A 13791-nucleotide genomic window follows, 5' to 3' on the forward strand; every position below is an offset into this window, starting at 1 on the left:
GTGGCATTAAAATCAAAAGGGTTCATCCTCTCAGGACCGTGAGTACTTCCTGTAGATTTCATGGAAACGTGGCCTGCAGCTGTGGAGATATTATAACAACAAACTGTTGTTGAGGGACTGAGATTAAACGTTCCGGCAGGACGAGAAGGAAACAACATTTTTCTTTTAGAAAATGCTGAAAGTGTCTCACACAGCTGCTTCATTTGCAAAAAAACAAGTTATTTTACAGCTTCTCATTCTGAAGATGTTACAAACTAAAACAAAAAATTTATGAATTATCCATCAACCCCAGACGCTTCATGAATGAACAGGATTTCAGAGGGAACGCGGTAAGTGAGCAGCTTGTTTGGCCATGTGGCGACCTGGATGTCGTTGCTGGTGGTGCTGATGATGATGGAGAAACACTAACACTGACTGAGGTGAGACAGACAGCTTCATCACGGCTGCTGGCATTTCAATTACACATCACTTACAGGGTAAATGTAATTCCTTCTTAACATGTTTATGTTTTCACGTCTCTCTCTTTCTCACTCGCAGGCATCCGTCTGTTTCAATTAGATTTGTAAATTAGATAAACGGCAAACTAATTACAGAGGTTACCGGGGATGGGATGAGTTCAGGGGAAACCAGCCTAGCTGTGGCGTCTCACATGTCTTATATATATATGTATATATTAATATAAATTCTTTCAATAGTGCTGTTGTTCAGCAGTAATGTGTCAAATTAATAATGATGTTTCCTGACAACGCTGATTCTGACAAGTCATAAAAACATGACAGACACATCCGAGACCAAACGTCATGATTGGGACGTTGTTTTTAGGAGTGAAAGGTTGGATCAAATCAGCTTGTTTTTAAAACCAGCAACTCTGCAACTCTGCAGCTCCACATCCGAGACCTTCACACTAAAGTCATCACTAAGAAACAAACAGAAAGCTACAGCGACATTCTCCTTTTCAAAGTATTGACAAAAAACACACACTTTGCAAAAACGTTCCTGAGTGCCGCTGAGCACTTAACAGCGGCTCGATCTCTGATACGAAGGACGCTTTCCTCCCGCAAAGATCATTGCTGCTTTCACAGAAGAAAGACAGACACCCGGCCTCTGTCGACATCACTTTTTTTTATTTGCTGACTTTTCAAACCAAACAATCTGCAGCACAAAAAGTAAGAGAAAAAGAAAACATACTCGAGAAAACACAAAGAGATGTTCAAAATGCAAATCTGGCTTTCATATCCACTCAGTGTATTTCAAGGGAATCTGCAACACAGCAATACAAAGGGGAAGGAAAAGTGTTGTAAAAAGGTGAGAAAACAATGAGGCTCTTAACTCAGCAAACACATTGTTCAACAAAGCAGAAGAACCGAATCAAATATTCATGTTTTCTCTAGTCAAACTGTTTGTGGAGTCTCCGGGTGGAAGAACTGATCCTCGGAGTGGAAAACAAGGTTTCCCCTGAATAAAAGAAACACTATATCCTCAACAACTCCTGCACTTACACTTAATTACACTTCAAAAAAGGAAGTAAAAGCAACTGAAATGTTCATTACAACTCCACAAACAAACATCCTGATGATTTTCTTAGCGATTGTTAGAGCTTTACCGGTAAGAAAATGTGAAGTTTGTCCTGAGGGTGGCACTACAGGAAGTCATATTTGGATCTTTAAATATGCAAAACTTTTTTTTCTGCAATCCAAACAAGAAACAACAAAATTATTCCCACAATAGTTAAAAAAACACAGACGCAGAATGCATGATATTTTTACTCAAGTAAAATATCTGTGTACTTCGACCGCTGCTTTGATTAAAGACACCCTATCTTGCCATATTTTGCGTTAACCCGCTGTGTCAGATTGCTGCAATATATGTCTCCTTCACAGAGTCATAACTCCGTCAAATCTCAACACACGGACACGATAGGCATATGTTTTGATTCAGTGTGGCATACACTTTCTGAGGGTCTCATTATCACGGTATTTAATTGCAAATAAACTTCCATAAATCTGCTTGGAAAACATCGAAAAAAGACGCCCCTAAATCTAGAACTTGCCTGAGAACCATCACGTTTTTAAGTTTCAGTCAGTATCAAAGTAATCCAGTGATAGTTGTCTGTACAACCGTGGACATATTATAAATGCTAACAGCTAATTCGGCATACTTTTAATGGTGCAAATCCGCTAAAATGTAAACAAATATACAGTAAAAAAAAAAGTATGGGGCTCAAGTTGCAGCCAACAACATAACTCAGTGTCTCTATGGCAACGTTATACTTCCTGTTTACATCCTCCAAAACACTGCAGTTTCAAAACTGTACAGTGAGTATGAGTATCCACCAAATAGAAGTAAGACAAAGAAGAGTGGAGACAAAATCCACTAATACTAACTTTTTTCATGCACTATCAATATCATTATACTTTTAACTTTAGTAAATTTTTTTGTCTCCCATAAAAACTGTCCTAAAACATGTATAGTAAAACTCAGATGCAAATTGATGGAATGTCTGAGTAGTCCATATGTAATATAAATAAAAAGAGAAACCAAGCACGCAGGGTTCAAATTAAATGAAACCAGTTTAACTTCTGTGTACCCTATCAATGGCCATAGTGTAGGTTTTGTTCTGATTGGGTGCTAGAAGAAAGGTTTGGGGGTTACCAACAGCATCAGTAGATTTTATGTAAATCTGTCCAATAGTTTTAAAGATATTTTGCTCTGAAAGTGTTGAACCTGTGACATCTCCATGCTCACTCTTAAAACAATTATCCTTGAAGGTTGAATATGAGAATAAATAACGTTTGTTTTTTGCATCGCCGCTGCAGCCGATCAACCGAGAACGACACACTGTCATCAGGATCTCAACACCTGGATCAGGTGTTCAAACGACAAACGTGTCTCCATTATCCAAACAAGCCTCTTTATCGCCGGCTGCTGCTGCTCGCACACAAACAAACAAAACACTAATTATAGATCACAATCAATGAAAAGCTGACAGACGACTGGAGGCTGCAGAGATCAGGGAGCCACAGAGGTTCTCGACCTTCAGACAGGAAGAGGAGCTCGACTGTGAAAAGCTTTTCAGACTGATGCAGAGTTATTTGGCCAAAATTAAAGCGATAATAGTGTGTTAATGCAAATTTGTTTTAACGACACTAATTTCTTTAATTTATTAACGCAACTTGCAATTGGTACAATCCATTGGTACCAACCATAGCTTGTCTCAAAAGAGGTTAAATAACGCTCCAAAATTACGCTAAAGTTTGGCGAAGAAAAACTGGCATTGCCATTTTCAAAGGGGTCCCTTGACCTCTGACCTCAAGATATGTGAATGAAAATGGGTTCTATGGGTACCCACGAGTCTCCCCTTTACAGACATGCCCACTTTATGATAATCACATGCAGTTTGGGTCAAGTCATAGTCAAGTCAGCACACTGACACACTGACAGCTGTTGTTGTCTGTTGGGCTGCAGTTTGCCATGTTATGATTTGAGCATATTTTTTATGCTAAATGCAGAACCTGTGAGGGTTTCTGGACAATATTTGTCATTGTTTTTTGTTGTTGATTTATTTCCAGTAATAAATATATACATACATTTGCATAAAGCAGCATATTTGTCCACTCCCATGTTGATAAGAGTATTAAATACTTGGCAAATCTCTTTTTAAGGTACATTTTGAACAGATAAAAACTCTGCGATTAATTTTGCAGCTAAAAATATTTCAAAGCTCGGTAATACTTAATAATAACTAGCATTAATAAATAATAAATTGATAGTTAATTAATTTAATAGTTTACTGGTAAAAATTAAATGCTCATAAATAATGTTTAATAATAATTATTATTATTTTGTCATTAGTTTGTGTAATCTGAAATAATTAGTTTAGAAATATTGTATCATAGCTGATAAGAGATGATAACAATTACATTCTGATTACATTAGTAAATTATATATTTATATACTTTATAAAGTATTTGTTAATGATTGTTAATCATTAACAAATACTTAATATAGTATATAAAATGTTATAACTGTTAAATTACATAAATTATAGTATCAGTAATAATTAGTAATCATTATTAATTAGCATTTCATTGTTTGTTACCAGTAAAATAAACTTTTAATTAACTATCAATTTACCATCTATTAATGATGGTTATTATAAAGTGTTATCAGGGGTTTAGTTTTTGAAAATAATGAAAAGAATGAAGGGATCTCAAGCTACCAAACATCTTGATTTAAGGGGTTAATTAAAGGTGAATTTTGAGGATTTTAAGGGATTCACAGGTCAAGGTGCTCCGCTGTTTCACTGGGTGTCCCCCAGGGGTCAGTATTGGGTCCACTCCTGTTTATCATTTACCTCCTTCCCCTTGGCACTATCCTCCGTCATCACAATGTCCAATTCCACTGTTATGCCGATGACACACAGGTCTACATTTCAACTGCACCCACTGCAGCCCTGCCACCCGCCTCCCTCACCACCTGCCTTCAACACATCAGGAGCTGGATGAGCAGGAACTTTTTAAAACTCAACAGCCATAAAACCGAGGCCCTGCTCATCGGCTCCAAGAACAACATCTCCAAAACTCAACACACCACTGCTCAAAACATCACCATTGATGGCTTCCCAGTACCGTTCTCCACCCATGTCAAGAGTCTTGGGGTCACCCTGGACAGCACACTCTCTTTTTCATCCCACATAAAAAACATCACCCGGACTGCCTTCTTCCACCTCCGCAACATCTCTAGACTCCGCCCATCCCTGTCCCACTCCAGCACTGAAATCCTGGTTCACTCATTTGTTACATCCCGGATTGACTATTGCAACGCTGTCCTCTCTGGCATTCCCATCAAATTACTCAACAGACTCCAAATCATTCAGAACTCTGCCGCCCGGATCATCACTCGCACCAAGTCCTCCGACCACATCACCCCCATCCTCATCCAGCTGCACTGGCTCCCTGTTAAATCCCGGATCGATTACAAAAACCTTCTGCTCACCTACAAAGCCCTCCATAACCTCGCCCCCACCTACCTCACAGACCTCCTCCAGGAGTACACTCCCTCCCGTTCCCTCCGCTCATCATCAGCCGGACTTCTGACCACCCCCACCTCACGCCTCAGCACCATGGGAGCCAGGGCATTCAGCTGCTCTGCTCCCAGGCTCTGGAACTCACTCCCCCCACACATCCGGCAGTCTGACAATATCACATCATTCAAATCCCTCCTGAAAACCCACCTGTTTAAACTGGCCTACTCTCTCTAGAACTCATCATCACCCATCATATGTGTCTGTACAAATATGTTTCTGTCATGTCCTGTTGTTTTTAGATTATTTTATCTGTCAACGTTTTAACTGATTTTTGTAAGGTGTCCTTGGGTGTCCAGAAAGGCGCCACTAAATAAAATGTATTATTATTATTATTATTATTGTTGTTTTAGAGTGAAAGTCTTAATTGTGAGGAGGGGATTATAACATTAACGTGTTAAAGATGGTAGACAGGGAGGAAGACAATAGATTTTCTAACAGTAATTACAGTATTGGATTGTGTTTTAAAAGTGATGCACTCTATCTGGCAGGAAATGAGGTGCTGAGAAGTGGCAGCGGCGGCGGCAGCTGTGAACGTGGCGGAGGCAGCATGGTGGAACGTAGACATTATCCCTGAGCCAAGGGGTGATGGAACGTTGCCCTCAGACCTCAGGCCACCGTGTCTCATGGATATTTAATTATCCTAATTAATTACAATTAAACAGTGGGCCTTCCACCTTGCTGTCTGGAGGGATCGTACTGAGCGCGCTCTAATCTCATGTCATCCTGTGTGCTTCGTCTTCTCTCTGCTGGAGGGGTTTAAGCCGATACTTATGTACTTCTACTTAAAGGAGCAGTGTGTAACATTTAGGGGGATCTATTGGCAGAAATGTAATATGTTTTCTTAAGTGTATAAACATCTGATAATAAGAATTGTTTTGTTTTCGTTAGCTTAGAATGAGCCGTTAATATCTACTATCTATTTAGGGAGCAGGTCCTCTTCATGGAGTCCGCCATGTCGCTCCGCCATGTTTCTACAGTAGCCCAGAGAGAACAGACCAAACACTGTTAACTTTTCCTGCCTGGGCCGGAGTCGATAACGTTACTCGCTCCCGTCGCCGCCGCTCTCTCTCTCTTGCTTCACCACTCACTTCCCACGTACACACACGTACTCTACGCACTATAACTCTGCTCCAAATGGCTCTAGAAAGTATGTTTAGACCATGGTATTTCTACTTTTACTTTAAAGCAGCAGTAGGCGAGATTTGAGCAAATCTGATTTAAAAAAAAGTTGTTTTTATAAAACGGTCACTATATCCTGACATTAGTAAATGAGACAGATAATCTTAAAAAAAATCATGTGCCTCTGGGTCCTCCGGTACTCCTAATGGCATCTGCAAGGTTTCACAGACCGGAGAAAAAACAATCAATCAGAGCTGATCTGGAGTCTGCCATCCAGCTGCCATCTATAAGCAGCTGTCAATCACTCGCGAACTCGCAAACTATTCTGTTGCTGTAATGCCTATTTCTCTCCACAAATGTTCTCAGAAACATCTTGTAGTGTACTGTTTAGCTGTAAAATGAGAAAGTTTGTGACCCGGCAGCCATGTTGAGATCTGTCGAGGAAAAAACAAGCATCACCCACCACGGGCTAGATTTTTCAAAGTCTGAAAACAGAGTCATGAGGAGGTGCAAAAGTTTAGTTTTCTGTCAGAACACTTGAATTACAATATGCTGAAAGGTTATTATAAAATTTTTGCCCAGTGATGCAAAAATCATTCTGCCTACTGAAGCTTTAAGTAAAGGATCTGAGTACCACCACTGCTGAGCTTACATCACTGTTTACAGCTCTGAACAAAAGCTGCAACGACACAAACATCTGGGTCTGCACACACACACACACACACAGGTGGACGCTGACCTGCTGACTCAGCAGTTTGTCTGTTTGTGTGATGACTCCGCTGCAGATCTGGAGCCTCTCTAACACAATCACAGGAGAGCTGCGTCCTGACAGCAGCAGACTGATCAAAGCCGTCCACTGAGCTCAGGTAAAGTCTCGCAGCGTTATCAGCAGCTATTCTCGGAGTGCTGACGCCGTTGTTCTGCCGTTTCACTTCTATCCGCACGCCTGTATTTACCCAACACCTTCCACAAATCCTGTTCCGTGTGTCGGACATGTTTGTAAAGGATTTGGCCCTCAGTGGGCCCCTGTTCCACAAAGAAAGTCCTCCTGAATCGTGAGGGATTACATCGTGCTGCAGGTCTCTGCAGTCAGCACTGAGAGACTCAGCGGGCGAGAGCTGGACGTGATCGGAGAGGAGAAGACCATTTCAGTTCAACATTCAACAGCCTGAATCCATGATGACTTTAATCAAGGTTAGAAGCAGAGGAAGCCCAGTTTATACCCTTCAGGTATTCTCATTACATGCGAGTCACAGAGTTAAGCATCAATTCTTCTGAAACATTTATTCTTCTTTATAAAAAAAAAATATATATCAGTGAACAGCACTTAAATAATTCTCAAGGTCTCTTCTGCCCGTCTGGGTTAAAAAATATTCAGCCTGTTGCAGGATAAATAGATTTTAGTTTTTTACCTGCCTCCAATGACTTTTCAAGATATTACATTTCTATGATTCCATCCAACCTGCAGGTGCACCGGGAGCTCCGATACATTTGCACAACTCAATCTGATCATTTTGTAGATGCTTGTGAGAAAAGGTGATACATCACTTTCAGGTGTCAAGCATCTTCCTCATTCATCAAACAGATCTCTAGAACTAGAACATCTTCAATCCACAGCTCTCTGGCAACAGTTAAAGCAAAAGGAAGCATTGCCTTCCTCACTCAGCAATGACCTCTGGTATCTTACGGTGACTACAAACACTTTCATATTCATTGTTACACTCAACGTGATTGAGTGAATTCTGGATTAATTACCAACCGGAGGATGTCAGAGACGCTCCGTGTTGCCGGGTCAAGAGCTCGGGCCCCAAAATGATTATCCAGCGTGTTAATTGTTAGTCAGCTCCGGTCAGAAATCCAACTCATGAATATAAATGAAGGCGAGGTCGAGTGTTGGAGTGGCCCGAAGAGACAACAGACCCTGTTAACCCTGAATGACATGCCGACGGTCTCTCAGGTTCTGTGGATTTTCACTTGCATCTTTTCGCAGTGGTTAGAGAAAAATATCCCTCTGATTATTTCTGGTTGCCAGGTGATCCACGAATCAAGATGATGCCATATTCATATATTATTATTTTCTGTCTGTTTTACTGGCCTGTTTTTGTCGACACGGTAACACCTGGTCGTTGTCCCCTTCAAATCAGACTCTCAACACATCTACAGACGTCACTCTACAACCATGGGCAGGAAAGAAGGAGATAGAGGAAGGAAGGAGGAGATAGAGGAAGGAAGGAGGAGGTAGAGAAGGGAAGGAGGTGATAGAGGAAGGAGGTGATAGAGAGGAGGAGGTAGAGAAGGAAAGAAGGTGGTAGAGAAGGAAAGGAGGAGGTAGTGAAGAGAAGGAGGAGCTAGAGGAAGGAAGAAGGAGGTAGGGAGGAGGAGGTGGAGAAGGGAAGGATGAGACAGAGGAAGGGAAGGAGGAGGTAGAGAAGGAACGAAGGTGGTAGAGAAGAGAAAGAAGAAAATAGAGGAAGGAAGAAGGAGGTATGGAGGAGGAAGTAGAGAAGGAAAGGAGGTGGTAGAGAAGGAAACGAGGAGGTAGAGTAGGGAAGGATGAGATCGAGGAAGGGAAGAGAAGTTGGAGCAGGAAAAGAGGAGGCAGAGAAGGAATAGTAAATGTAGTTGAGGAAAGAAGGAGGCAAAAGAGGAAAGAAGGAGGTACAGTTGCAAAGGGAGAAAGAAAGAAGGAGATAGAGGAGGGAATGAGGAGCTCTTGAAGGAAGAGAAGGAAGAAGTTTTTGTTTAACAGAACTAGTTTCCTCTGTGAGATATTGAAGTCCATGTTGACCTTTGACCTCTGTGGTTCCTACCTGTACACTTCTTGGGGCTGCCGGGTCTCTTGCCGTGCATCCCCAGCTTGCAGACGAAGTTCTCCTCCCAGAACTCAGCGAACCAGACGTTCCTGCGGTTGTTGGACAGCGAGCGGCTCTTGAAGTAACGGTCGAAGGCTGTGGAGAGAAGATAATAAATGTTATTATTAAGATGATGATCTCCTTCAACATGTCTTCTTTGCTCCATTTCCTGCCTCACCATCCACCGACGCCCTCTTGGGGAGGATGGTGACGGCGCCCTCGGCCACCCGCTCCTGCTGGACCACCGGAGAGATCTTGGAGCCCCAGCTGTCGGAGCCCACCCACAGGAAGTGACCCGTCAGGTTGTTGCGTTTCGCCGCATCCAGGATTCGCCTGTCGAGGATCACAGGTGAGACAGTCGAGGGTTAATTCCCCCTGAATATAAAATATATTAAATATTGTCTGTTCATTTTAATAAAACAAGATTCTTCAGCCACGTTAGAGGGAAAGGAGGAAAAGAGGAGATAGAGAAAGGAAGAAAGAGATAGACAAGGGAAGAAGGAGGTAGAGAAGGGAAGAAGGAGGTAGAGAAAGGAAGGAGGAGGTAGAGAAGGGAAGGAGGAGATAGAGAAGGGAAGAAGGAGATAGACAAGGGAAGAAGGAGATAGAGAGAGGAAGGAGGTAATAGAGAAGGGAAGAAGGAGGTAGAGAAAGGAAGGAGGAGGTAGAGAAGGGAAGGAGGAGATAGAGAAGGGAAGAAGGAGATAGACAAGGGAAGAAGGAGATAGACAAGGGAAGGAGGAGATAGAGAAGGGAAGAAGGAGATAGACAAGGGAAGAAGGAGATAGAGAGAGGAAGGAGGTAATAGGTGGAGAAGGGAAGAAGGAGACTGAGGAAGGAAGGAGGACATAAAGAAGGTGAGGAAGAGATAAAGAAAGGAAGGATGAGGCAGTGAAGGAAAGGAGGAGGTAGAGAAAGGAAGGAGGAGACTGAGGAAGGAGTTGGATGTAGAGGAAGGAAGGTGAAGGTAGAGAAGGAAATGAGGAGATATAGAAGGGAAGGAAGAGATAGAGAAGGGGAGGAGGACATATAGAAGGGAAGGTGAAGGTAGCAAAGGAAAGGAGGAGATAGAGAGAGGAAGGAAGGAAGGAAGGAAGGAAGGAGGTAGAGAAGGAAAGGAGTGAGATAGAGGAAGGAAGGAAGGAAGGAAGGAGGTAGAGAAGGAAAGGAGTGAGATAGAGAAAGGAAGGAAGGAAGGAGGTAGAGAAGGAAAGGAGTGAGATAGAGGACGGAAGGAGGAGGCAGAGAAGGACAGGAGTTAGATAGAGGAAGGAAGGAGGAGGCAGAGAAGATTACCATGTTCACCATCTTAGTTTAGAGTGTTAGCATGCCAACATTAGCTAGTTTCCATTAAAATCATTAAATGAAACAGATGAAACATGAGATGATCAGTCTGGTTCTTTACATCTTCATCTGTCTCCTCTTCCTCTCTGTGAGGTCTCAAGATGACGGATTTTCTCTCTATGTGACTCAGAGCTGCAGATTTACATCAGCTGTTACACTGATATCTGTGTGTGTGTGTGTGTGTGTGTGTGTGTGTGTGTGTGTGTGTGTGTGTGTGTGTGTGTGTGTGTGTGCGTGCGTGTGTGTGCGTGTGCGTGTGTGTGTGTGTGTGGCTCTGAGCTCACTCAGATAATTGGAAGCTTGTTATCTTAATCTGTGTTTATACTGAAGTCACAGAGAGATATAGTGAGTGTGTGTGTGTGTGTGTGTGTGTGTGTGTGTGTGTGTCCTATGTTATATTTAGACTGATCTCAGTCCTTCAGAAGATGTTCAATGGATTATTTTCAGTTTTACAAAAATTGAATATTAAAAAATAATAACACCCCAAAATTAAATTATCTAAATAAATAGATTGGACCAAATGGTAAAAAACTGGATTTTAACAAGACGAAGGGGCCGTTCACATGCCGCGTTTTTTTACGCCCTCAAATTTTTGTCAATGTGGACGCACGGCAGGCGCACTCAAACGTGGGAGCGTCACCGTCACAGCGCGCAAGTGTGCCCAAGCGCCTATTTTTCAGGCTGTGACGGCTGCACTCCGAGTTAAAAATTAATCAACTTTTGGAACGCTGCGGCGCACACCACATGTCAGGTGACTAGGAACCACCAATCACAGCCGGCAGATTTCCTTTTTTCTTCCGTAAATATCGGTCTACGGTACATATATGGAGGAGAAGTTAATCATTTTAGTGCAGGACTACCCAGAGCTTTACCATCTGTCCCACGGACTATTTTGCTTGCTTCACCCTTTCTTTCCGAGAACCTCACAACATCCGGTTGAACGGTCAAACTGACTCAGATAAATTGAGCAGTAATGTCACTGTGAGGGATTTACGATGCTAGAAATCCATTTATCTTTGTTTTGACTATGTTTAGGTTAGTCAGTGAGGCTTTTACTGCTAAATTACTGCAGCTTCATCATTATCGCAGCACACAAGTTTTGGTTGCTTAGTAACGGCAGACGCTACAGTAGTGCAACCCCCCAAGCGGATAAAAGGATGAGAGCAACACGGCATGTGTTTTTGGACGCTACAGGTACCCCTATAGATGAAACCTTGTGTCTGCGACGTGTGAGTGCTTTTACCGGATGTCGTCCTCGTTTGCGAACATGATGACAGCGCGGGCGTTGGGCGTCTCCAGCAGACGCAGGATGATCTTGTCGAACTCGCCAGGTTTCGGCTCCCGAGGAATCTTCAGAGACTGAGCGATGCAAACCCCACCTGAGAAACAGAGAGAGAGAGACACTAAGTATTTAAAAAGCAAGACTTAAGGATGAGCATCGAGGATATTTTAGTGATTCGAGACAGTCTTTGTGTCGTATTAGTCGATCACAGAGTCATAAATTCATCTTGGACCGCAACCAATCAGAGCAGGCCATCTATCATGTGTGACAGATGCAAAACAATGACATATATTGTCCAGAAACCCTCACAGGTACTGCATTTAGCATAAAAAATATGCTCAAATCATAACATGGCAAACTGCAGCCCAACAGGCAACAACAGCTGTCAGTGTGTCAGTGTGCTGACTTGACTATGACTTGCCCCAAACTGCATGTGATTATCATAAAGTGGGCATGTCTGTAAAGGGGAGACTCGTGGGTACCCAGAGAACCCATTTACATTCACATATCTTGAGGTCAGAGGTCAAGGGTCATGACAGTTTTTACTCGCCAAAATTTAGCGTAAGTTTGGAGCGTTATTTAAACTCCTTCACGGATTCCCTAGGTTTTTTAGTCTCATATGATACCAGTATCTTCACTCTAGCTTTAAAACTGAGCCCGCTACAATCTCCAAAAGATTGATTGCGTTAATGCATGAATCAAATTAGTGGCGCTAAAACCAATTTGTATGAATGTGTTAATATCGCATTAACTTTGACAGCCTTAATGAAATATATGAAACGTCTGGGATCACCAAAGTGATGAGGACTCGTCCTCTGGGGACCATGAATGTCTGTACAGAATGTTTATGGAAACCCATTTAAGAGTTGATATTGTAGTGTAGATATTTTAGTCTGGAGTGTGAACATCTGGCGGCGACTGGCGATCTGCTTCTATCTGCAAATCTGTTAATGAGCACGCTTCATCTACGCTCCTGTTTATCCGTTGACTGTGGCTATTATGTTCCCATTGTGTCTCCGCTGTAATGTTTTAATTATCTCCACTGTTTGTCTTGTTGTTATCTTCACGCCGCTGCTGTGATGTGTCGCAACAGAGATTATTAAGCCCTCATCTGCAGTTGCTGAAACAAAGGTCAGGGGGTTTATTAATACTGACTGACACTAAATACTGTCAAATTATCACGAACATCTCACTAATGATACCTTCGTGCAGCATCAACGGCAGAAAAGGCTCACAAAATGAAAAAATAAATGGACTTTGGGTTGAGTTGGCTTCATCTCTTTCCAGAGACAATCCTTTCTGATCTGCTTTTTTCCGTCTTGTTCCTCAAATACGGCAGGATTGATGGGTCAAAAAACACCGGACTTTCACTCAGGAGGCCGGTGATCGTGATCATAAATTGTTTTAAAGAAGTGGACGTAGTCACCGTGACATCACCCATCGGTTTGTGGACTGCCGTTTTGAAGCCTCGAGTTTGGTATTTCGTCCGTCGCCATCTTTTTTTTTTGCAACCAGAAGTGACACGAAACGGTGGAGCTAAGTACAACCGAACGCTGAATAAGACTGTAACAAAAATTTGTACAATTAACTTTCATGAACTGAAAACATACTGTGAAAGGGTTAAAGATGTAAGATGAAAACACAAGACAACTGCTGCCCCCGCGACCCAGCCCTGCAGAAATAGATGGATGGATGGTTTAAAGGCAGGTTTGATCTCGTTTAATAGATTTTCCAGCTCCTGAAAAAGCTGTCACGTGACCACCACAATGTAGTTTAATCTCACGGCATTCTCCTTTATTACAGTTTTATTCACGTCCTTTAATGTAATGACTTGTTGTTCAGCTTCCTGTCCTACGGTTTCCCTTCAAGTAGTTCAGTAATAAAAGCTGATGTTTTCTCCTCGTCGCACCATTAAACTCTCTGCTTCGTCCTCACTGAAGACTCCGCCGCTATAAACACACTTGAAGTTTTGTGATATTGTTCCTGCAGCGTTGCCCCCCCCGGGGAAAGATAAACGAGAGCGGTGGTGGGGTTTTGAAGATGAACTTTGTGCCTCTGTCATGAAGTGAAGTAAAGCACAGCTAGAGGCTGCAGAAGAGCCAAACCTC

The 13791-nt window shown here is 42.4% G+C and overlaps 1 protein-coding gene across 2 annotated transcripts in view; it reads right to left on the reverse strand.

Moving 5' to 3' along the window:
* Positions 1-13791, reverse strand: part of grm8b (glutamate receptor, metabotropic 8b) — a 115456-nt gene that overhangs the window by 40379 nt on the left and 61286 nt on the right. For both annotated transcript variants that reach the window (XM_074633557.1, XM_074633559.1), the window contains exons 4-6: positions 11645-11780; positions 9236-9390; positions 9016-9153 (exon numbers count right to left, since the gene is read on the reverse strand). In XM_074633557.1, coding sequence (XP_074489658.1) covers positions 9016-9153; positions 9236-9390; positions 11645-11780 — 429 coding nt within the window. The remainder of the gene's footprint in view (positions 1-9015; positions 9154-9235; positions 9391-11644; positions 11781-13791) is intronic.

This window comes from Sebastes fasciatus, chromosome 4, assembly GCF_043250625.1.
Source record: "Sebastes fasciatus isolate fSebFas1 chromosome 4, fSebFas1.pri, whole genome shotgun sequence".
Classification (NCBI taxonomy): Eukaryota; Metazoa; Chordata; class Actinopteri; order Perciformes; family Sebastidae; genus Sebastes; species Sebastes fasciatus.